At 30.8% G+C, this 24,976-nt stretch overlaps 1 protein-coding gene across 19 annotated transcripts in view; it reads left to right on the top strand.

Moving 5' to 3' along the window:
* Positions 1–24,976, top strand: part of LOC136979409 (ankyrin-2-like) — a 376,384-nt gene that overhangs the window by 138,985 nt on the left and 212,423 nt on the right. For all 19 annotated transcript variants that reach the window (XM_067275362.1, XM_067275361.1, XM_067275359.1 and 16 more), the window contains one exon: positions 10,898–11,109. In XM_067275362.1, coding sequence (XP_067131463.1) covers positions 10,898–11,109 — 212 coding nt within the window. The remainder of the gene's footprint in view (positions 1–10,897; positions 11,110–24,976) is intronic.

The raw sequence follows: 24,976 nt of genomic DNA, 5'->3' as shown, positions 1-24,976 counted from the left end.
ACCTTATATAGCGTGCCTACCGCCAACACAGTGCTGCCATAACATATATACGATAAAAAAAAAATATATAAAAATAATAATATTTTACAATTTTAAAAACATCGTGCGTACAGAAATAGATAAAATAAAACAAAAAAATGACAAGAGAATAAACAATAAAATAAAAATATTCCGACGATATATAAGAGCGACACAAATTCGATCTCCCAACCGGAGATGGTCGATCTTAGGACTACATTCTTTTTGTAATTTATGACCGTGTCATGTTTGAACATAAACAAAATCTAAGTGTCTAACATTTTTCTTTACCCTGTTTCTTCCTAAAACTAATAAAATTTTTGCAAATTTGTGATGTTTGAATCCATCCGGAACCTCACAGATACATAACACTATCACAACATACTTGTATAAATGGTAACTTTCACCAATATAATGAGTAGTTCCCTAAACATTACATAAATAGGACAGATTAATTATAACTTTAATTTAGAATATTCACTAGGATGTACAGATATGATAGAACAGTTTACACCTTGCTATCTTGTTGATTCCCCAGTAGACAATTACACTACTCTCATCACTAGTTGTTGTGACAAGTACAGTACATACCTCTAAAACAACATAGCAGGTGCTCAGTTCTGTGGTGGTCAGAGGAATTTTCAGATTGTAGGTAAATAGTTAATAGAATCAGGCACAAGTTCCAAAGAAATAGGAATCTTAGGGAAGCAGCAACTAAGATTAGAATACACTGACATTAGAAATAGGTATGCTCAGTCATGGAAACACTGATCTATGGGAAAAGGTTACAAATTCATGAAAAATAGCACTACTCACATTTCAGTCAACTTGCCTCAGGGAGAGCCTGCATACTCAGAAGAATCAGCAAATCTAATCTTAAATTACTTTTTTTCAGAAGACGCAGACAAAACATCACACAGTATTATTAGGTTAACTATAGAACAGCCTAACACAGCAGACAATGACAGTTTGTTCACAACATAGGAATTACATACAATTATGAACAACTTATATAATAGGAAATCTCCAGGTCGTGATGGCATCACTGCAGAGGTAGGGTTCGATTTAGGTATGCATTTTACCATCTCTCTGTTAGATATCTACAATGCATACCTAGAACAAAGTAAATTCATCACCATTTGGAAAAAATCTATTTGCAAACTGATTTCCAAACCCTCATTTGTTTATAGACAGTTCAAAGCATTACAGACTACTCAGTTTATTACCTGTGTTCCCCTCTTCCACCAGCTAAACACTTTGTGTATGGCCATTGTCTTTTGTTGAAATAAAAAATAAAATTACCTGTATTAGGAACAATGTTAGAAAAAATTCTTAATTAACAGAATTAATTACCACTTACATAGTAGAAAGGTATTTAATAACAATCAGTTTGGATTCACTCAACAATAGAACACAATCTGAGTAAACTTAAGAACATTATAACTACATTTAAATGGAATAGAATACTCTGCTGCATTTCACAGGGCTTGATTCCCAGAATTCCCTATGAACTTAGTTCATATAAGTTTTTGGGTAATTATCTTTACTAACTGTAGACTATTTTAAAAACAGAGAGGTTATTCCACCATAAAATGACCGGAAATAACAAATACACATCCCTATGCCATCTTCAAAATTCTTCCTGTGGATCTGGAATATAATCTTTGACATACATTTATCAAAGAATATTCATCTCTTTTGTTTTGCCGACAAATGCCTAGTCATGATGGAAGCAGACAGCATTACAACTCTCAAAAAGAACACCAAATCAATTTTAACACCAGACCCAGATTTAAAATTTTAAAACAATCCACATTGTAACTGAAAACACTGAACCAGACACTATATACGATTATAAACTTTTCTATCCATGGCATAGAAAACCAACATCTTACTATAGAGACAAACTCACAACATGACTAGTCCCACTATATACATTAGTAACCACAAAAGACAACTTTTATCTTTCTATAAATTGTATCAAAGAATTTATATGATCCAAATACTACCCATCTCTAGCTTTTCTGTCCCTCTCCTGACTGTTTTGTTCTGATTTAGATAGTGAAAGGTTAGTGTGAATGTGCTTTTTTTGGATGACTGGGGATACATGATATGTGTGTGTGATTGTTTCCTCTTGTCTCCTTTGCATCACGTCCCATGGATGTTTTGTGAAGACTTTTTTACTTTAGTCTTCTTTCTTCCCCCCTCCTGATGAGAATTTGGCTACTTGCACTTTAAATGCATTTTGGTTTCCATCAACCAGGTCCACCCTCTGGTGTGGTACATGAGTGGGGTTTTCTTGCTTGTCTTTGTGAATTTGGTACTTCTGATGGTCTTTGAATAGTTTGTGTCACCTATTCTTCTCACTCCATTTTAAATTTCTGCCGTCTTTTCTCTTATCTACTCTGGACACATGTAACATGTTATAAGACTGACAGGTGATGGGTTCATCCTAATCTTCTTGTTTCCTTTCCCACTACTCAAACCTTATTCCATATGCTGTTTTACTTTCTTAGTCGACAAATCTATCCTTCAACTATAATCTGGTGCCTCTGTAATATTGTTACAAGCACAATCAATTTGTGTTTTCTGTTCTGGTTGCTGTTTCTAGGCAGGCATGTTCCTGCCATGTGGATATAATGTGCCTGAATTTTTTTCTGTTGGATGTGGCTCATCTAGCATGTGCTGGTTTTCTTTATTTCTGCTATCTATTTGCCCTTGAATAACTAAGTGCTTCAGCATTAAAATTTAAGAATAATATAACAAAATTATTACATTGGAATTTAGTTTGAGGACATAGTTTGTATAATTACTTAGTTTAAAGGTAGTTATCATAATAGTAGTATTTTCCTTACTTACAATATAGTGTTTGCGTTTGAAAGATGACATTTGATAATTTCTACTTCAATGAATTCACATGTGTATGTGAGTGCATGAGGTTTGTTTTCTTAGATCTTACAAGTTGATTCTGCAGAAATGAGCTGTCATATTATGGTTCTTTTAGTTTGCTGTTTGATGCTTGCTTCTTCTCCTGCCTATTGTGCACTTTGCATAATTACAGATCAGGATTGGCCTTGTACAAAAAGAGTATGTATTAGTGAGTGCATTGTATGCTATGTTGTCTTATGTAATTTTTTAAGATTTCAATATTGATGAAGTTGTGCTTTCGCCCTGTTTTCAGAACCCTCTTTCTACTCCTGGTGCAGTGATCACTTTGAGTTGGGTGAACTGGAACCCACGGGCTAGGTTGTTTGTTTGTTGATTCTTTGTAATTGTAAGTTGTACAACCAACTTCTCACACAATCCCTGGGAAGGATAAATCAACATACTAAAAACCTTTTTTATATTCTAGTATGAATAGCTTTAGATAAAAACTAATGTTTTTGACCAAAAACTTGGTCTTCATCAGGCTATTGACCAGTATAAAATTTGAAACTGGAATTCGAATGTGTTTAAAATTATTTTAAATTCCAAATTATTTAAAAATTGGAAACTAATTTTCACTGTACATGCTACTGAAGTGATAAAAATATTGTTACATTCCCATAAATAAATAATACGATGTATTTGTTGGTGTAGAAACGTTAGCAACATACTAGTGTTGTTTATGCTTTTTTCTCATAGCACCACCTCCATGCATACAAAATATTGGTGGCATGTTTCGCATTAATACAGTTGCTGGCCAGGCCGGCTTTGTATATTTCCAACGCTTCAAGGTTGTGAAGGTGTTGAACCTGATCTGACATTAGTACTATACTGTCTTAGTACTATACATCTGTAAGCAATCTCAATATGTAATTGGTTCAAACAGTTATTTTCTAGGAATTATCACATCCACAGACTTCAAAAATACCAGCCAATAAACAACTTTATTTCACCCAGATGCATTTTGGACATTACAATATTTCTCTCCTCAGTGGACTTTGTTTCATACAGGCTAATCAAGGCACAAATAATTTTTCAATTCTCTCACACAATTTTTCAATATTCCATAATAAAATCATTTTTTCTTATCTGTGTTCCTTCCCTTAACTATAAATTGAAAATTTGTTGTTAAGTAAAGAAAAAAATGATTTTATTATGGAAATTAGTAAATATGGTTGGAATATTGAAAACTTGTGTGAGAGAATTGAAAATTATTTGTGACTTGATTAGCACCTGTATGAAACAACAGGAGGGAAATATTGTAATTTTCCAACTGCATCTGGGTGAAATAAAGTTGTTGATTGGCTTGTGTTTTTGGATTCTGAGGATATGATAATTCCTAGAAAATAACAGTGTTTGAACCAGAAGGATAAATCATAAACCAATTAATTAAATATTTTATGATTGAAAAAACCTTTGTATTCTACAGATTATAGTCAGAATAAAATAAATACCAGTTATTTGGTACTTACCCTCTTTTGAGTATTCTATCAAAATTATAAACTGACAGTCAGTAATATTGTTCTTGGTGTATCTTCGTGTAAATGAAATTTTCTGGATTCAATGAAAATAAGTTAATATAATGTTTAATTTAGAAATTCTTATATTACATTAAAATTAATTACATATAATTGGTACAATGATAAATTCAAAAATAACATTATTAATATTTAACCTTGATATTATATAGTTACAGTTCACTTACATGGAGACCATCAACTCTTGCCCTCGTTGAATTGTTTCATTTTTGTTATAGTACACTTATCTGATTAATACAAGGTATAGTAAACTTCTGTTAATGCACAAGGTTTTGCAAGATATCAATGTTAAAAGTTCTCTGTTTTGGTAATATTTATGAAAAAGAATCACGGGCAAGCATTGTCAAACAAGTAAGACGGCTTCTCAGAACCTCGATACTGTGACTTTCCACTACTCTTCTTTTGTATTTGTTTGTTTTTATAAAGCAATCTTCTGTAATATGCAGTCAAGTAAATTATTATACCAATATATAATAGGTCAAAAACATATCATTTTATAATTACAAATAAATTTAAGTCAAACCTCAGGTTTCAAACTTAATTCATTCCTAAAAGTTGTTTAAAAACCAATTTGTTCTAAAACCAAAACAAATTTTCACATAAGAAACAATATAAAATGTATTAATCCATTCTTGACTCCCCAAAACAAAACTTTTTTATCCTTCTTAGCTGTATTTCATGCATAAAAAATGCCTATAAAGACAATATATTATTATGTATTTTATTATATTATCTATATCTACAGTAGACCTATTCTATATATATGTTATGGCCAAAGCTCGAAGTTTGGCCATTTTCCGAATTGGCTGGCCATTTTGCACTTTGGCCGAGAGGAGTGGCCAATGTCCAATGTACTTGAAATGACCAGTGTATGTGCTACTTTGGTTGGCAATTTCATGATGGCAGGAAATTTCTGGCCAAAATTCAATGCGCTGATTCAAGACTGTCTGGTAGATGGCACATCTTTTGCTTCTGATGTGATGGTGCCGTGCATGTGCATGTGCTAGCAAGGATGGTGCCACGTTGTGACGATAACATTCCGTATATCTGCTGCTTTTCGGAGAAGGTCCTGCCTCTGTGACTTGTTCTTATTATTCAGACATAGCGGTTTTATTGTGAGTATTGTATTCCTCATATTTCTATAGTATTCTATATGAATACTTTGGGTTCAAAGGTTAATTATATGTAAAATCACTTTAATCTGTGTCAGTTGATTTTCTCATAGCAATTCCAAGTTATTACTCTAGACTATATTGTAGTATATTTTTAAATAGATTACACATCATATGCATTTCAGGCTGTTGTAAATTCACAGCCCTCTTCAGTGATGTCTTTAAGAGAGACAAACAATGTTTAAAACTCTGGTACACATTCAATGTTTCCATATAAATACAATTATAAAACTTTATAATTATTACATCCAGTCTTAAATTACTGTAGTTTTAATTTTTTATACACAACTTGCAAAGATATAGGTTAACCAGTTACAATGGCTTGCTTGCATAGCTGAAGTAAATGTTTCTACTGTAACATTTATTAAAAAGGACCACAAGTATACTACAAGTATTATTGTAATGTTCACACCCTGGAGGGGCTGTGAATTTACAACAGCCTGAAATGCATATGATGTATAATCTATTTAAGATTTTTTATTACTTAAGACTTTATTATAGTATTTTTATACTACAATAAGTAATAACTTGGAGTTGCTGTGAGAAAATCAACTGACATGGATTAAAGTGATTTTACATACAGCTGTATTATACAGCATCTATACTACATTCAAAGGTTAAGTTGTAGGGCATTGTGCAGTATGTGTGATGACACACATTGCTGTAAGGAGCATACAGTAATTTTGCTGAGGTTAATAAAGGATTGTTTGCTATGACACATTTTCCTTTAAAGGAACATATTAAATTAGCAACAGAATACAATTTACTGGGGAATTCCGTAGGTTGTCCCATGGCTACTTCTGATCGGACAAATACGTTGGGTGAAATTGGACTATATGTAAATGTGGAACCAATGTTTGATGTGAAAATCAGGTTCTCGGATACGTTTCTGCAAGTAAAAGCAAATAATAGCGGGATCCTCATCAGAGACAAATATGATGCTTTTATAGAGGATGTTAAACAGGCAAAAGCAAAGCAGAAAAAAGAAAGTGTTGACTATCATCAACTACGAAAATATGATGTTATTGAAATTGACTGCAAAGAAATACTTATTGTGCCAATAACAGGACACAATAGCAATATTTTGTACAATGTGCATTCAGAAGAATTTTTTTGACATATTGCACAATACCCACTTGAAAATTGGACATGGATGGAAAAGGAGCTACAAACTAGTACAAAAATGTCACCAAAGAAGTCATTACATTGTACCTCTAACTCTAAAATCCATTTCTTAGATATAGATATTGCTTTTGAAGGGCCGAACATACACACTTCGGTGTATCGCAAAACTGGTACTGCCTCCATGTATATTTCGATAGGATCCTGTGACCCATTTCAGTATAAAATAGCGGCCTTCAGAGCTTTGGTTAGGAGGGCCTTTACGCACTCCTCGCTCTCACCAGGCACTGAATCAGGAGATCAAACGTAAAAATGAAATAGCAGACCATGGATACACCAACCTTGTAAGTGGATTATGTAGACAGTACAGAAATAGCCAGGAACCATGTAACAATCTGATGGAGAGGTGCTTAAATATTCAAGAAGACGATACTGAAAGAATCCCTATCACTTTTAACCCACGGTTAAAATCATTATATGCTACAATAACCAAAAGATGTCAAGTTCGTATAGCCTACAGAAGATGCCAGACCATTTTCCAAATACTCTGTAATGGAAAAGATCTTCTGAACTCAGTCAGACTACCGGGAATATACACCATCCCCCTCAGAGACCACAGATTTAACAGAGATATGGTTTACATTGTCTCCACCAAATGTACAATGGGGATAAGAATTAAAGAACATAGGGTGAACTACACAAAAGGCTTACAACAACTCTCTCAACATATGCCACCGATCAGGAAGTCATGATGGACTTTAGCGCAGCCCACATTATCCTCACTACCAACCACCCAGAACATCTCAAATTATTGGAAGCTATGGAAATATACAGAGCAGGATGTAACACCATGTGCATCAATTTTAAAGAAGAGTTGGCCCTTTCAGCAGTGTGGCAGATCCTGCTAGAAGATAACTTTTAAAAAATTAACATCAACATCATTTCAAAGTGCATGCACAGTGCACAAACCGGTGATCGTTTCGTTAAAAAATATGTTGGAACGTTTACACATGGCAGAATTCAAAACATGGTTCTTTCCAAAAGGAAAATATATTTGAAATTCAACGTACGGCTTATATCAGGTCAGTCCATAAGTTCCTGCGCATTTTTATGACCTTGAGAAAAATCTTGTTTTGCTGTTAAAAATGTCAGTCTAATGTGATAATTATTACATCGAAGTGTTAAATTGGATCTCATTCATATAATACTGTTCAGAATTGTGAACATTTCAGTTGTTTATTTTCGTTAAAATGGAAGTAACCGACGAATATAAAAGACACGTTTTATACTTTTTATTTTTAAGTGGTGAGAATGCTACAAATACAGCCAAAAAAATAAATACTGTACATAATCAAATCGTAATTAGTTCAAGGACTGCGCAGAAGTGGTTTGAAAGATTTAGAAACAATGATTTTAGTGTGGAGGATAAGGCTCATACCGGAAGATCCGAAGTTACAGCTGGAGGTGTCCAAGAATTCTCAATGAGAAGAGCCTATTGCTGTATCGTTAATTTGACCAAATTGCCAACCTAATCGATACAACAGGACTAGGAGATGGACGAGCAGGATATTGAGGAGTTACTGCAGGTTTCTGGTAAGAGCCTTACCAATGATGACATTCAAAAACTGGCAGAAGAAGGAATTCATGTAGAACTGGAAAACAGAGATTCTGTAAACAAAGGACACAAAGAATTTTACTACAGATTTCCTTAGTAAAAGTTTGGTAAGAATAACCAAAATTATTGATCAAATTGTAGCGAATGATCCAGATTTTGAAAGGAGTGCAAAAGCAAGATGAGGCATTTTGGATGCGATCTCCTGCTACCGACATTTGCTTAAGGAAAGAAAAAGAAAGTGAAAAATGAAACTATGTGACTTTATCACAAAAAATAAGAATTTCAGAAAAGTCAGGACCTTTGTCACAAAAAATGAACTTTACATTTCTGTCTGCATATGTTTGTGTGTTACTCTTTGCCGTTTGTTGGAAATACAACCAATTGGCACAAATAATTTTCTTCGATTTCAACTTAGGATGAAATTGAGAAGTTTGAGAGCTGATGATCAGATGATTAAAAAAGAAGGAATTGAAACACTTTGTGTGTTATTTAACATACATTATTATGCAAATTAATAAAAAAAAATTAGAGTAAAATCTGTTTATTTTTAATTGTGTGTTTGCCTTTCCCTATTTACTTTGTGTTAAAATGACCTTGTTTAACGCTGTTTCGTTTAGTGCTTTGTCATCTAGGAACATATCCCCTGTGTTAAGTGGGGTCTTACTGTACTAATTTATTATTTAATGGAAAAATAAAGATTGTTCTAGAATTCTACAAGGAATTTTAATTGCGTATTATACCATAGCTTGATCAAGCCATTTTTATTTTATTTTTCCTCTCTCTGGACTCTCCCCTTTCAAAATGGGATGCTTCCAGTCTTTTGTACAGTTAGTTTTTCATAGTATTGATTGGCTTCAGGCAGTACTTCTGAAAGGAAAGAGATTACAGGATGGTATCAAGGGGGAAGGAAGAGTCATATTTGATGTGATTGTGATGGAGGAAGGAGGTGAGATAGGAATGCGATAAGGCCGACGAAGGAGGACTAAGAATCCATTCCCTTGTGAATGGAGCTAATGAATTTTTCGTTGAAAAATGTATCACCTAGGATGATAGATCCCAAGTTTCATATGAGAGTATTTGTTTCACCTAAAAGGAAAACAAAAGGATTTTTTTTTTCAACCTGGATCACCCACCATTGAAGTCAACAGACATATACAAGCAGACTAGGGTAGCATGAAAGAAGTAAGAAAAACTTGGAGAACTTTCCTTTCTTTTCTGAAAAGAAAGGAAAGTAGAAGTACTGTCAACTATTCTTTCCTCAATCTATCTTAACTTTTACTAACTTTGACAATTTTACTAACATGGCTATCTAAACCTTAGGCACTAATAGATTTAAGTATAGACAATAGAAATAGGTTTAAGTTAAGCTTTTGCTTATTTTTCTGTGTTTCAAACATTTTCATTTTTGATCTGAGTTGCACTGTTTTATTTTGTTGCTTCGTGTGAAAAAAAGGGAATTTATTTTGTCCAAAAAGGTATGTATATTATTAGTGAAAGATACTGTTAAACAAAAGGGTAAAGAAAATTTCAGGAAATGTCGAGAAATTTTAGAATTTTTTCCTGACTCGGAATACAAAAGTATTGGTATTGTAATTTTATCACTCATTGTTCTCGGAATCTTGTTCCGAACAAAAGTCTTTATGCATACACAGATGTTAAATATAAAATAAACATTTAAAACAAAGCACCAATCAATAACATGCACATTTAATAAAAGAAACGTCTTTACGAGAGCATGGTTTCTTCAGCATTGTCAGAGGAAAGCAAATTTTATTGACATTTAAATATATTGATCTATCTGCAATCAATTTTGATGCATATCAGGCATATCTTATCATTGAAAGAAGACTAGTGCTCTCAATTTGTGTAAAAGAAGCAAATGAATTTTAATTGTGTCCTCTCAATAAAACGATATATTTTTAGCCTAATGTATATAATAATTTACATAATTGTCTATTACAGGAAAAGATTTCTTTTGAATTTCTTTTTTATAAAGCAGAGAGGTGGGACGTCACAAACTTGCCAATCTGCCATTTTACTCATTTGACTTGCCCACGATTCATTTTTACAAACTCAGTATGTAACCAAAAAAGAAAACTTTAAACATTGATATTTTACAAACCCTTCTGCATTGGCAAGCATAATTTTACCATGTATTAGTCAGGCAAGTGTACTATAACATATTAAAAAATCAAACACTTTGAGGAAAGCGAGGGTTGATATGCCTTTGTTAGTGAAAAAAAAATTACAGAAAATGTATTTTGTTTATTTGAAATTAAATAAAAACAAATTATGAAGTTCAACTAACTGTAATTTTTCATTAATTATTGAATATTTAAAAAATTTTAAAAAGCATTTAATTTCTCATAATGTTAATTAAATTCTATAGTCGACAAAACACAAATGGTAGCCAAATATTGCACCTTTTATTCTTTGACAAAGTATATTTTGTGATATTTTTCTAAAAATTGATGTTTTAATAAAACATTATTAATTTTCTATTTCAGAACTAAGTGCCCTTGAGGATCTCAATACGAATCGCATCACTCGTATACTAACTACTGATTTTCCCCAGTACTTTGCCATAATCACCCGAATTCGTCAAGAAGTTCACGCCATCGGTCCGGAGGGTGGAATGGTGACATCCACGGTCGTTCCTCAGGTGCAGGCCATCTTCCCCGAGGGTGCCCTGACCAAGAAGATCAAAGTCGGACTTCAGGTAAACAGTCCATCTAGTTTCACGACAGAGATTAAAAAAGATCTTAATGACGACGAAAATGATAACTGTCCAGACTCAGACAAAATAAAAGAGATTCCTCCAACCGAGGAACGGACGTCTCCCGAACTCAATACATATCAAAAACCCGAACGCGGTGCACGGACGCACCGTTTCCGAGAAAACGGGAACAAACAATTAAATCATAATAATCGACCCAGTAAAAGGAAAATAAAGAAACAAAAATTTGGATTTTTTTCAAATCTTATTAGAAGAACTTGGCCAAAATTGGAAGTTTTCTCTTACATGTAAATTATTCATATACAATATTCTATTATTACACGGTATATTATAAATTTTATTTATTTATTTTTTAAATTATCATATTTAAAAACCAAGATAGAAAAAGAATTCTACATGTGGAAGGTATTAACCGGTTTAATTTTTATTGTTTGTCCGAGAATATCACGTCTTAAATTCTCACCGTTCATTCAATCATTCGATAATGGGTCGGCAAAGACGGCAGACAATACAACTTCCTTTAACGCAATCAAATCTATACATTAATCGTTAGGCATATTAATAAAATTTATATAATTTTTAAACACATTTTATATTTAAAATAAATAAATTTTTAACAAAATATTTATATGAATTAATATTAACCTATTTCTAAAGTACAAAAAAAAATTGTGCCAAATTTTTATATCTATTATGTGGAATACTTTTTTTGCACAAATTGTGACTAAATCTTTTCATCTCATTTTATATGAAAAAAATAAAATGCTTAAGTATATTTGTTATTTATTTATTAATATTTCATTTATTCACTAGTGGATGGATGTAAAAGTGTTAGATATTTCTTATCCCAATAAGTCTATGAATTTATATTTGATAACAATTGGTAATTCATACACTTTTTTTGTCTCTGAAAAGGATAATAATTACTATTATATATGCAAAAATTTAACTAAGTATTTGTATTAATTTTATATTGATTTATTCCCTTCAAAACTGATGCCAATATTTTTCAAGATTGTTTTTATTCAGTGAAGTTCAATTCTTGCATTCCATTTTTTTAAAATGGGAATCTGTTCCAAAAATATAGTTTCCCGATTTCACAGAATTAACGACACTACGCCGTTCTCGACAAAAAGCACAAATGTCGAAATCGCACTCAATCCGTATCTTTTCCGGCAACCGTCGCACGGTTGTCACTTTGATTTAATAATCAACAGGGATGGTTTTTCTAAAATATTGCTTTAATAAAGATAGATATTGTTATTTGAGGGGATAAAATGTTCTTCTAAACTAACTAATTTTACAGTAAATCCTGCAGCAAGTAAAGATTGTAAGGTTTTGCATGAAATTTTGTTTGATGTAAAAATTTGCAAAGTTTGATACAGTTTTTGCAAACACGACGACAGTCTTTAAAAAGACCAAAAATGTTAAATAGCTATTTTGCCACTTGAAAAGGTCAAGCATCTTGATTCCTTTCTAGACAGTTATCTTTTTATTGTATGTTACTTTTAAGACTGATGCTAAACTAGCCTTTCTTATTGTGTGCCAAACCATAGGTTTTCTATTTATTCATTTTATGTATTTTTGGTATTTATGTTATTTTAGGTACTTTTAGACTCCAACTTTTAATGTAATGACTATATCTCATTTTAATACAGGTACTCTTCACTTTACGACCGAGTTCCGTTCCAACAAATACGTCGTTAAGCGAATTGGTCGATAAGTGAGGAGCTTGCGCCGGGAATATAAGATTGTTGTAAAATTATACAAATTATGCAACAAACTTCAAATTTATTCATAAAAAGACTATTATAGTATTCTTAGTGCGCATTTCACCATTCACCACTGACCGACACTCAAGCTGAGAAAGGGGATTTCCCGAATTGCAGGTCGAAACTCGATTGGTCTAAGTGCGAGTAGTCGTTAAGCAGATAGGTCGTAAAGTGAGGAGTACTTGTATTTAAAATGTTAAATTAGACAAAACATAATTACTCTATATTGTTTAATTTTATTAATATAAAGGTTCTCAATTTTTTCTTAATATTGCCAATATTTACCTATTGTTTCCTAAGCAAAACTGTGATGTGTATTCAACTCCATTTAAATTAAATCTGTTAAGTGATATTTCCTTTGTGTAGTTTTCAGAAGTTTAAACTTTATTAGGATTAAACGTTTTGAGACTGATGCCTCATCTTCATAAAACATGCCATTTGATTGAAGAGTGATTTCAAAAATACAAATGTTTTATCTAAACTTGCCTATCATCATGCGGAAATTATATAAGCGCCATTCTACGTGCTCTAATTTGTTTCAAACTCGAACTGTTATTCTTGATAATTTCGACCACCCTTTATTATCTACCTAGACATTAAATGAGCCTTCGACTTCGTATTACCGTCTTGGTAGCTGGATATTTTATTAAAGTTTTTTAATAGTCGTCCTTTGATTATAAATGTCTCAATAATTACTTTCTGCTATGACATTTAATATTATACTTGGAGATTTTTCCTTCTCACACGTCAAGAAAATGGAAGAATATGTAAATAAATATAAATATTAAAATACTATTTAAAGCTAATCTAATATAAATCAAACTTAATTACAAAAGAAAGTAATAAAATTAACTCTAACAATTTACATATATTAATAATAAAACATATGGCTATCCAAAGAAGCAATACAAATTTATAAGTGATATTGTTTCTCAACTACTAATCTTAACAACCAATTTTCTTTTTAAGTTTTATGCATATCAATCAGAGTGGAACTTGTCAGACTTCTATGTTGTTCTGATTCTTTGTCGGACAAAGGAAAAATATAACGTTACGACGAAGTCGTTAGAACCAAGTCGGAGGATTTAGAAGTTCCATATATTTTGATCTGAAGATGGAACACTGAAGTCTCAAAAAACATTTAATCCTAATAAAGTTTGGACATACAAAAATTTTTAAGCAATATTTTCTTTTCTTTATATTGTTGACTAAATATTTTAAGTATTGAATAAATTTTGTATGACATTATTTTCATTTATATATACATTATCAGAAGTCTAATGATTCTATTAAATCCATGACATAACTGAAATTTTCAATACCTTTCATCTGGCAAACTGTATTTTCTGACATGAATATTAATTAAGGACACAAACAAGAATGTTTGAAACTTTTAAAAATGAAATTTTTACATCGGATGGTTCAAGATTGTAGTTTTATTGTTCTGTCACTTATAATATTCGGTTGGCATTATGCAAAAATACCTATACGTTCTCGTCGATTTTCCGATCCCTCGGTTCCGTTACGTAAAAGACGACATTTTTAACTACAATCTTTGTAATTAACTGCGTTTCGAATTCTTTGGCGGTAACTCCGGATTGCTATATTTCTCTAATATCACATTCTGCTTCTGTTTCAGTTACCAATATTCCAAAATCGCTATTTGCAACAATCTTTTTTAATTTTGTCAGCATGGACATTCAATCCTATAGTGTATCACTTTTTCCACGCATTGTTTTGAAAGCATATTGAGTCATTTAATATTTGTTTAAAAATTATCATCTTCTAAAACCTAACATCTTTTTGTATATTATTCAATTGTAATTGAGTGTTTCCTGACCAAAATAGGCAGCTTTATTCATGCTATTTTGCAAGTACCGTGTATTCGGATCTTCTCTTTTTGTGAAGTATTTTTAATCTTGTCTTCACTGTTTTTTGATTTTAAAAAAAGGAATATTGATGTTTGATTTGGAAAATAAATACTTTTTAAAGACATATTTAGGTGAAAGACTTTTTTGACGTGGGATGTTTGTTTATGACATTGGTTTGCAAATGCTTATCTGTTACTGTGATAGATATCTAAACCTCAAAGGTTCAGACATTTGAAAAATAGATTTTTTTAAAAAAATTTTCATAGGGAACTACATAGTTATAAATTTGAAGAAGTTTCAGTTCTTTTCTAGCCAATGAAAACTTGAATTCTGGAGTGTTTTTTATACGGTCTTTGTTATAAGATGAGGGCAGTTCGATTAGTCAGAATAGCGCATGGTTTTACATAAATTTGACATAGAAATGTATGCTATCTCAGTCAATCGAATGGATCCAAGCAAATAAACAACAAATAAAAAATTCCTGCCGATTTTTATTGGTTTATGATTTCAACAGAAACAAACATTTGTTTATCTTTTATTAGCATTTTCATATGAAATGAAATTGATTTTGGCTTTCTAATAAAGATTGGTGTAGATATTCTACCATCTTTCTAAATTGTCATCCTATTTCTAAGCCATTTTATTAATAAATACTAATAAAACTGATCTTTCTCAGTAAACTTAACATAATGGAGTTTATGTTAATCAAAAAGAAATAAATAATATAATTTTAAGAGCCAGAAGTTTTACTTTACATTTTTGGATTGCTACAATTACTTAACGAGTAAAAATGGAACAAACTGTATGATTTAAATTTACCAGTGTGTTTGGTACACCTTGTTTGTTAGACAATTTCTTAACAAATATGATGTAACTCATTTTGTAGTTGTCCAAAGATGGGATAATGATATATTTAATATCCCAAAAGCATTTGTGAAATAAAAGTTCCTGGCTCTTGAAACTGTATTGGCATTTTTCTTTTGATTATGACCAAAATTATTTCTAGTTACTATTGAAATCTAATTTTTTTTTTCAAATTTTGTATTTGAATAGTAGTTTGTTTTATAATTGTTAATGAAAATACTGTTTTTCAATTAATTTTATTCAGTTTCAATACCTTGTCTTAATAGCGAAGAAATAAATGTATATCTGCATAAAAAAACTTTGGATAATGTAGTATGAAAACAGCAATCCTTAATCTTATGTCATTGATCAACAATTAAGAAAATTTACGGACTCATTTAAGTGATAATTAAATGGTAATAAATTGAGAAAAATGATTTGGTATTTTGCTTCCTACATATTACATAACTGAAGTAGACTAGCTGCTTGCAGATGATCATTATTGTGTAAAAAGAATAGTCCTTACAGATATGACAACCACTGTGGACTTATGGATAACCCTGAAAAAACTATGAAATGATCTTTTATACTCTTGAATAATCACATTAATGCAATGACACATATGGTGGATTCTAGCATTCGTACCAATTTTTTTTCTATTAAATGAGAAATATAAAGTTAAATTTATTTTAAAGTTCTACTATAAAATAATTTATGATTATTGATAGTTTTTAAAATTTTGAATATTTAAGTGTTTTATTTATTTATTTATATACAGTAAGACCTCATTTTGTGCTTAGGATGCATACCTAGATGACAAAGTGTTAAATGAAACAGTGTTAAACGAGATAATTTTAACACATTGTAGATACGAAAAGGGGAATACGTGACTAAAAATAAACAAATTTTATTTTAATTTTAAGTTACTTTTATATTTATTTTCTTAATAATATATGTTACATAACACATAAATGTATGCACACAGAAATATAAAGTTGGTTTTTGTGATGAAGGTCCTGGCTCTTTTGAAATTCTCACTTTTTTATGAAGAAATTGTATAGTGTCATTTGTCGCTTTCTTTTTTTCTCATCAAGCGTCAGTAGCAGGAGATCACATCCAAATGTCTCGTCTTGCTTTTACACTCCTTTCAAAATCTAGATCACTCACAAACAAATTTATAACGTTTTATGCATCACTCCAAATCGTATGGATAACGTGGACACTGCTTCACTACTAATGAACATGATATACAAAAAAAAAATGCACCAAACAAACATATATTTAGGGAAATACAGCACTATGACAAATTGTCACTTTTTGATTTAGTTTATGTTCGTGGTATTTAATGAATCGTATTATATACAAATCACAAAATGCCGCGATAATTTGAATTGGCGTAAATTTTGAGCTTTTTTTTTTAAGGCTTTGAGCAGACTGTGTTATATCAAATCAGTGTTAATCAAGGAAGCGCTAAAGGAGGTCTTACTGTACAGTGATCCAAAAATCTATGTTTTGGTGAATTTTTGACATATAATAATGAGATTAGCATGGAAATGCATAGAATTATAGGAGGATTTTTCAAGAAAGATGTTAAAATTAGTTCCACTTATATCCACCAGGTGGTGCTTTACCACAAATGATGTCATCCAGGTGTCCAGAAATGATTTTTGTTGTCAAACAAGGCCCCAAAGACAAGTAATGCCATTCGTACTTCCCTTGTTGCTCGTCTTCGGGCCTTGCTCGACAACAAAGGCTGTCACATCAAACATTTGCTATAATGTAGCCTTTCGTGGTCTTATGAATCAAAGCATTGCTTGGTGGATGTAATTGGAACTAATTTTGATACCTTTCTGATAAGAACTCCCTCTGTGTATGTATTTCCATGCTAATCTCATTCCATACGTCAAAAATTCACTGAAATACAGATCTTTTAAATAAAATACAGAATGATCTGAAAGTCATAAACATTTATTTAACATAAGTATTTTATATAGATGATTAGATTAATTTTACAAATTAACTTAAAATTGTAACAACATATTTTTTCATCGCAAAATGAAAAAAAAATAGAAATGACGGCACAGGGAATCAATGAATTGTCACAAAATTTTTTATTTAGTGGGCGAAGTGAATTGGAGGCAAGGTTCCCTAGTAACATTTTAATTTTTATAATTTGTTTCAGATGATAATTTGAAACATTAGAACTTATTCATAAACTATCTTAAAATTGGAGTAATGACATCAAGTCAGAAAAGGGAGGTGTTGAAACTTTACATCACCACTCTCCAACCACAACATATGATCCTTTGCTACTGATGACTTTTCTCTGCTTGGTATTTCTAGTCATTATGATATACGGGTGATCTTACAAACAGGTTAGATTCTCGAGGTTTTTTCGTAAGTCGAAAATATATTTGTACACAGAATAATCACATATTGTTAGTGTTTGATCCTTTAATGTAGTTAATAGAATACATTATGCTCATTTATACACTAGCTACTGCTTAGTAGCAGATGTTTCAAACATGGCTTTTTTCATCTAATGAACTTAATTTTGTAATGTAATGATGTCTAAATGAACTTAGTTTAGTTTCCATGGTAATAGAGTGACTTGAGAAGTGTCACTATTACTGTCATACTCCACTGTTAGATTTACTATTACATTTTGAATGCATTTTTGAAGTTCTAATTATAAAGTTTATAAAATTGCAAACAATAGCAAAAAATGCTGTTACTTCGATGCCACCCAACCGGCGGAAACGGAACATCAGAATTCACATTAAAACAAAAAATTACGTATCATAATATTGTGTTTCACAATAGATATAAATTCACATGAATTATTTATTACCGGTCAAAGACCGACTTTGATGCCACCCAAGAGCAGCAAGGGAACTCCAGAATCCATGCAAAATTTAAATTTTAGATGCACGGTCAAATTGTTTGTAAGTTTGAAAGTTCGTAAGTTGAATGTTTGTAAGTAGGTGAGCTCTCCTGTATCCGAACAATATTTTCACGCAGTTTCTTTCATAATACAATAAAGCAGATTGCCATAATTTTGAAATTTTATTACTATACTAGGCTGAAGAGTTTTATGCCATTTCTGAAAAATCACTTTTCATAATTTCTTCAGCAGATGATTAAATTTTAAATTGTATTGACTAATATGGTATTTATCATCCTAGGTTAATTTAACTCAAATGTTTAAAGGTATATTATTAATGGAGACAAAATTTTAATATGTTGTAGATCATCTCTTTTCGTGTAGTATCTTTCCATTTTATCCATACACATGATCACAAATACCTGCTTTGTGCTGAACGAAAAATATTTGAAAGCCATCATTTCTTACATTTCATATAATTGGTTAGATGACTGACAACAGTAATCTATTTTGAATCGTGTTTGAAAGCTTTTTGAATTTAAATGCTTCTAGAGAATGTTTAGTCAAAATTAACTGATTATTTTCAATTAAAAAAATTGAACAAAAAAGAACTATTAATCCTTTTCTTATAGTTTGGCCAACTAGTTATAATATCACTACGTTAATAACGACCGTACTAATTGGGTATCCATTTCGGTTCCTATTTCCTTTGCAGTTTTATAATAAGTACTGGAGTGGATCCAGCAGACACTTATAAATAACAATGCACTGTTTCGTCAATAAACAGAAAGTGAAGCAGCTATAAGACTATGATGTAATAATTCTCCTTGGTTTGAACATTGTAGTATAAATGATTATCAAACTAATAAAATGAATATTTCAATAATTTATGAAGAGAAAAATGTTAAAACTAAAAAAACATTATGCAATTGTTAAAAATGTAAATAAAAATAATTTAATTACGGGTGTGCAACTTGTGGAATGCCGGGATAGTTTAGTCAGTATAAATGAGCAAAGTGTTTGTTAAAGAATATTGCCAATATTACGAAAAGTATAGAAGATAATTATACAATTGTATTTTTAATATGAAAGTTTTGTATTTTAATTATTTATTGCAACTGAAGAGAGTCATTTAATGTCAAAATACATCTTGTATCAACAAGTAATTTAATAAATGAGTTTTATTGATGAAACAGTGCATCGTTACTTATAGATCCTTATCCATTACTTATTATAAAATGGCAAAGAAAATAGGAACCGAAATGGATACCTGATTAATATGGTCAGTATTAAATTAGTGATGCTGGTTACTTTCATTCAAGCAAAGTTAATTATTCAATTTTGATGAAATATTCTTGATAGACACTGTTTCAATGTGACTAATATAGTAGACCTCAACTTTCATAATCTAATCTGTCTGAAAAATCATTAAGCAATCCATCCTATTTTCCATAGGCTCATTGTCATAAATTGATGTTACATTTCTACAGGACATGAAGTCTGGAACCAGTGGGAAAAATGAACAAGAACAACACATTAATACTAATACTAATACTAATGAACAATACCTCTACAAAACATGTTCGATGTTATTGTAACTTGTAAGAGTGGTATGTCTCGGAGATTTCTTAGAGCTCGCACGAGACTTTGCAAATGTATTTAGTTTTGTCTCCTTGCCGAGGACATCGTTCCCTTCAAGATTTGTCATCAACGATGTCATTTCCCAAATTTTCCAAAGTGGTATTCCCACCATGCTGTATGTTACCGTGGCTTCTCTGGATGCTTTAAATTAGATTTGACTGTTGCCTCTCTCTGTGTCTGTTGTTCTTGGCCACAAGAACAACAGAACAGAGGAAATGGCACAGATAATTCTTATAATTCTTCTAAAGAAGAATTATAAGAATTATCTGTGCCCATTTCCCAAGCCTAGAAGTTTCACAATGGCATTCCAAATGCCATTGTGAAACTTCTAGGCTTATGGGAAGGCAGTGCCGAACATCCGACGTACACGTTTTTGCATTGAAAACTTTGGCCTGAAATTTTTCACATAATTTGGAAAAATTAATTTTTATTCAGTTAATTTGAGTCCAGTTAATGTTTTGAAATGGATCCAAACTTACTTTACATTTAAACATATCGTAAAAAATACAAATAAAAATATTGATGTCTTCTTGTCCTTTTCGTGTGGATCATTTTTCCTGTGATGATGAAAAGGACAATAAGGAAGACATCAATATTTTCATTTGTATTTTTTATAATATGTCAAAAATCCAGGGCAAAATATACTTTTACTTTTTAGAAATTTATTTATTAGTTTACATTACAAATTTTCACTTGGAATTGTATGATTCTTTTTATCTGTCAGATGAAAATCTACATATTAAAATTTTTTTATAAACGGTCTATATTTTGAATAAGTGGATAAAATCATTAGGGTGAGTGTACAAAGCCAGTGGGGAGTTGACCAACTAATGCAGCCAGGAGAGTGAACCATCTAGTTAAAATAAGTGTACATTAATAATGAAAAACAGATCAAATGTTATGGACATTTAGTACAAATTAACATTTTTAACTCTTTTTGACCACAAATTGACTAAAGAATGCCTCACATTAAAATCTAAGCGGATTTCTCAATTGCCTAAAATCGTTGTTATATATTTATTTTTATGATACAATATCAAACTATTATCACTTATGGAATGTATATATAAGAAATTTGATTTTGTGATATGTATGCAAAAATTTGATATTCCTTTACAGAGGCTAAAGTTTTAACAATGATTATTAACAAGTATGATCATAGAATGTGCTGCTTTTGAGCCCAGGAGATATTAAGAATGTACGATCTTCTAGAAATAACTAAAATTAATCTTGGATTTATAATATACTTACATATGTTAATAGTATTGATCTATTAATTTTTTAATACAAATAACTCATTTCTTTGTTTCATAGTTCTGGAACAAAGTTAATAAAAATGATGTATTTTTTTAAAATCTTTATAGCAAATTAAAGAATCTAAATCTTTATTTCTTGCTCTCGTCGAATTTGAAAAATTATAAATTGATATTAATCCGTCGTAAGTATTTTCGGATTTTTACATTAGATAGTCGTTTGCCGTCATGATCAAAAACCAATTCTTTCGTACCTCACGGACGTTCAATCGAAATAAATCTAGATTTATCGAATATCAAGATTAAAATTTTTTAACTAATTAATCTTCCGGGTTTGATAGTTGTCGAAATTTAGACCATTTAAGGTATAAAAGAAAAGCAGTAAGTATGCTAAATCTTGTTTTAGACGATTAATGTAGATAAAGGATTTCTTATTGGATAAATTATAATCACTGACGAGCACTATATTCAAGGAATGAATATCTTGATATTGATATAATCAAATGTTACATTTGTTTATATGTTTGTAAATCATCAAGAGGTAGATTTTCAATACAATTCAAATATTGAAATCTAATGCATTGACAAAATTTGAATTGTATTGTCATAGTATAATCAGTTGTTATTTACATATTGGGAGATTTTAAATTATATGATTTAATAAAAATTTTAAAATTTCATTTTAACTGCTCACTATGTTTGAAAGTTAAAGGATGTATGATATTTACTAAATTCAAAATTTGAATTATTAATTGTTATAGATTTTTATTTCATATTGTTAAAATATTCTACTCTGTTCTGCTAGGATAACTTAAGAACATTAATAAGAAAACAAAGGATATATGGTTGGTTTTATTTGTTTAATTATTATTTGTTTTTATTAATTATAGAAAACATATTTTATTATGTACTTTTATCATTAAGTTAAAAGTTATATAATTTGTTAACCTTTTGGGTGTACTCATATCCATTTGGATTTTTAGTTTTGCCCTATAGCTCTTTGGCTATAGTGTACAGTATGTTTTGTAGAGCTTTTTACTAAGTTCTGTGATGATTAATTTGTTTATTGTCTGTTACTAAATTGAAAAATAATTCATAGTGTGAAAGCAGAAGAGGTGTTAATTAATAAATGCACCAAAACTAAAAATCTATTACTACTAAGCAATGACCCTTAATAATTGGATAAGATATTATAGCTTCATACACATCAGAAAATCCAGCAAAAAAAAACAGTTTTATTATATAAATGAACATTTTCAACAATTTTAAAATTATTATTACTTTTCAATTGCTTTTGTGAATCTGATAAAGATTATGCTCTCCCCAGAGAAAAGTAGTATCTGCAGCAGTAATTGTAGCAAAATTTAAAAAGTTTCTGTTTTGGCAACACATTCAATTTTCGAATGTGACCCAATGACGGTAATTTAAGATTACCAAAAATGTTTGTCTCATTCAACTTAAATTTTATTTAAAAATTGCTGAAATTTGGTTTGTAACATAGTATAAACCATTTTATTTATAGTTATAAAATATAATTTAGTTTTTCCCATACTTGGTAAAAGAAGTAACATTCATTCATTCATTCATTGCTTATAGAATAAAATCAGATTTGTAAAGTACTATTTTAGTTTACAACGATTATCGACTCTACCGTGTCGGAAACAACCGTTAACCTACCGGGTACTTTACTCGGATTCGCGTTAGCGTGCCAGGCCTGGACTTTAAGCGTGCACCGAATTAAATAAAGACAATATTTGTCAATAGAAAAAAACCAAAGATTTAATTAGTCGTTTAGCAATAACTATGTACAATATTTAGTAAAAATCAAACAATAATTTATTCTAAGAAATTCAACAAAGTCAACCCGACAATTCTCGATTCAAATCTATGTCTAACTTAACTCTATTCCCCTTGGGAATCCGACAAAACCAAAAGCTTAACTTATAACAATAATTCTTATAAACTAGAGATCCTAATCGTCACCTCAATATACTCGGAACCTATTTCCTCAAACTCTCAAGACTTTCTCAGACTGTCGATCCAAATTCGAACCACTTCAAATCACCTTGGAACTATTCGAGATCCTATTGGACACCTCTCTATTACTGCTGCGAAGCTCACCAAGCTCGTTGCTATCAGAATTCACCTCTCCGTCTTCACTTGAGACTCGGGATTTATAGTGTGAGGTGATGTCACAATTCTGAATGCGGTCACTCCCCTCATTTACATACTTAAATGCTAACAATAACGTTTTTCATCGTCTGGCAGCCCTTTTTCCGACAGTTTACTCACTAACCTTTTACATTATTTGTTTTTACAATTCTTTCCGGGACGTTTTTATTACTTAAGGTTTAGCGAGTTTTATTTCGTGCTTGTGGGTTCTCCCCCCCCTCTTCTCGGTGCGGACCTATTCTTTGCCGCTCGGGGAGTGAAAATGTGCGTGAGTCCTATGGCGCTTTTCTTTCGTCGGTGAGTTGGGTTTTATTTCTTCTCTTTTTAATTACTGAAGGTGAATGGTGAGGAAACCTTCGTCCTAACAAAACATAAGCCCCAAACAAAAATAGAATGATAAGCAAAATAAAAGTAAAATAAAAATAACGCTCGGACTTGGTTCCTTACAGATTAAAAACTGCAAGTCTCATTTAACCCAATACAGCATCTTGATAAAAATTCTTTTTATTTAAATATAAATGTGTCTAATCAATTCAACCAAACTCATCTCGTTGAAATTTGATATCATTGTGGTTTTCTGACTGCCAAAGGAACACTCGGAATGTGATTATTCCCCGAAAATATATTTATGAAATGAAATATTTTAAACTCTTTCTAGGCATTTTGGGTAGTCTTGTTTCCAAAGCTTATCTTTGCAAATATCTCTCTCTCTCAATTTCAATAAAATTAAAATATCTTATGGATGTCTGCTCTTTTTTTTTAACTTCTTATTCAAATGCCTGTAATACATTTAATTCCTTAAATCATTTGTTTAGGATTTTCTCTAATACATATTTTGAAAACGACCCATTAAGCAACAGTGAAACATTTATGTACAAAACAAATGTTTCTTCCAGCTTTAGGAGATATTTTTGTGAATGATCTTAGTTTTTAATCTGATTTTATTCTATAAACAAATGTTTTGACAGTTTAAATCACTTTATTCAAATTCTACATTTCTAGGACTCATTTAATTCTAGAGTTAGATGGTTTCATAAATTTTTCTTGTAATAGCAACTGAATCATAAATAAAATACTTAGACTATGTAACTGTAAAGATATTTTACTTCTTTCCACAAACTATAGAAAGCCAATCTATGTAGACAGAAGTAAAAATTCTCCACTTGTCAAATGACTTTTGCTATTTTTTTATTATTTTATTATTTATGACTACGTTACTCTTTGAAATGCAATAGAACTTGATTATTGAATCAGTGCTTTTTATATACTGTTTTTAATTAATCTATGCAAAATTGCATATTTTATTTTTGTTCCATAATTTAAAATTTAAACTAATTCTATAATTCTAAAAACAACCCACATTAATTAAGCATTCATACTTATCACCAAGTGTTTATTTTAATAACCGTGTTT

This window comes from Centruroides vittatus, unplaced genomic scaffold (assembly GCF_030686945.1).
Source record: "Centruroides vittatus isolate TY-2023 unplaced genomic scaffold, ASM3068694v2 contig_620, whole genome shotgun sequence".
NCBI classification, from domain to species: domain Eukaryota; kingdom Metazoa; phylum Arthropoda; class Arachnida; order Scorpiones; family Buthidae; genus Centruroides; species Centruroides vittatus.
This window is presented reverse-complemented; position numbering and strand designations above follow the sequence as displayed.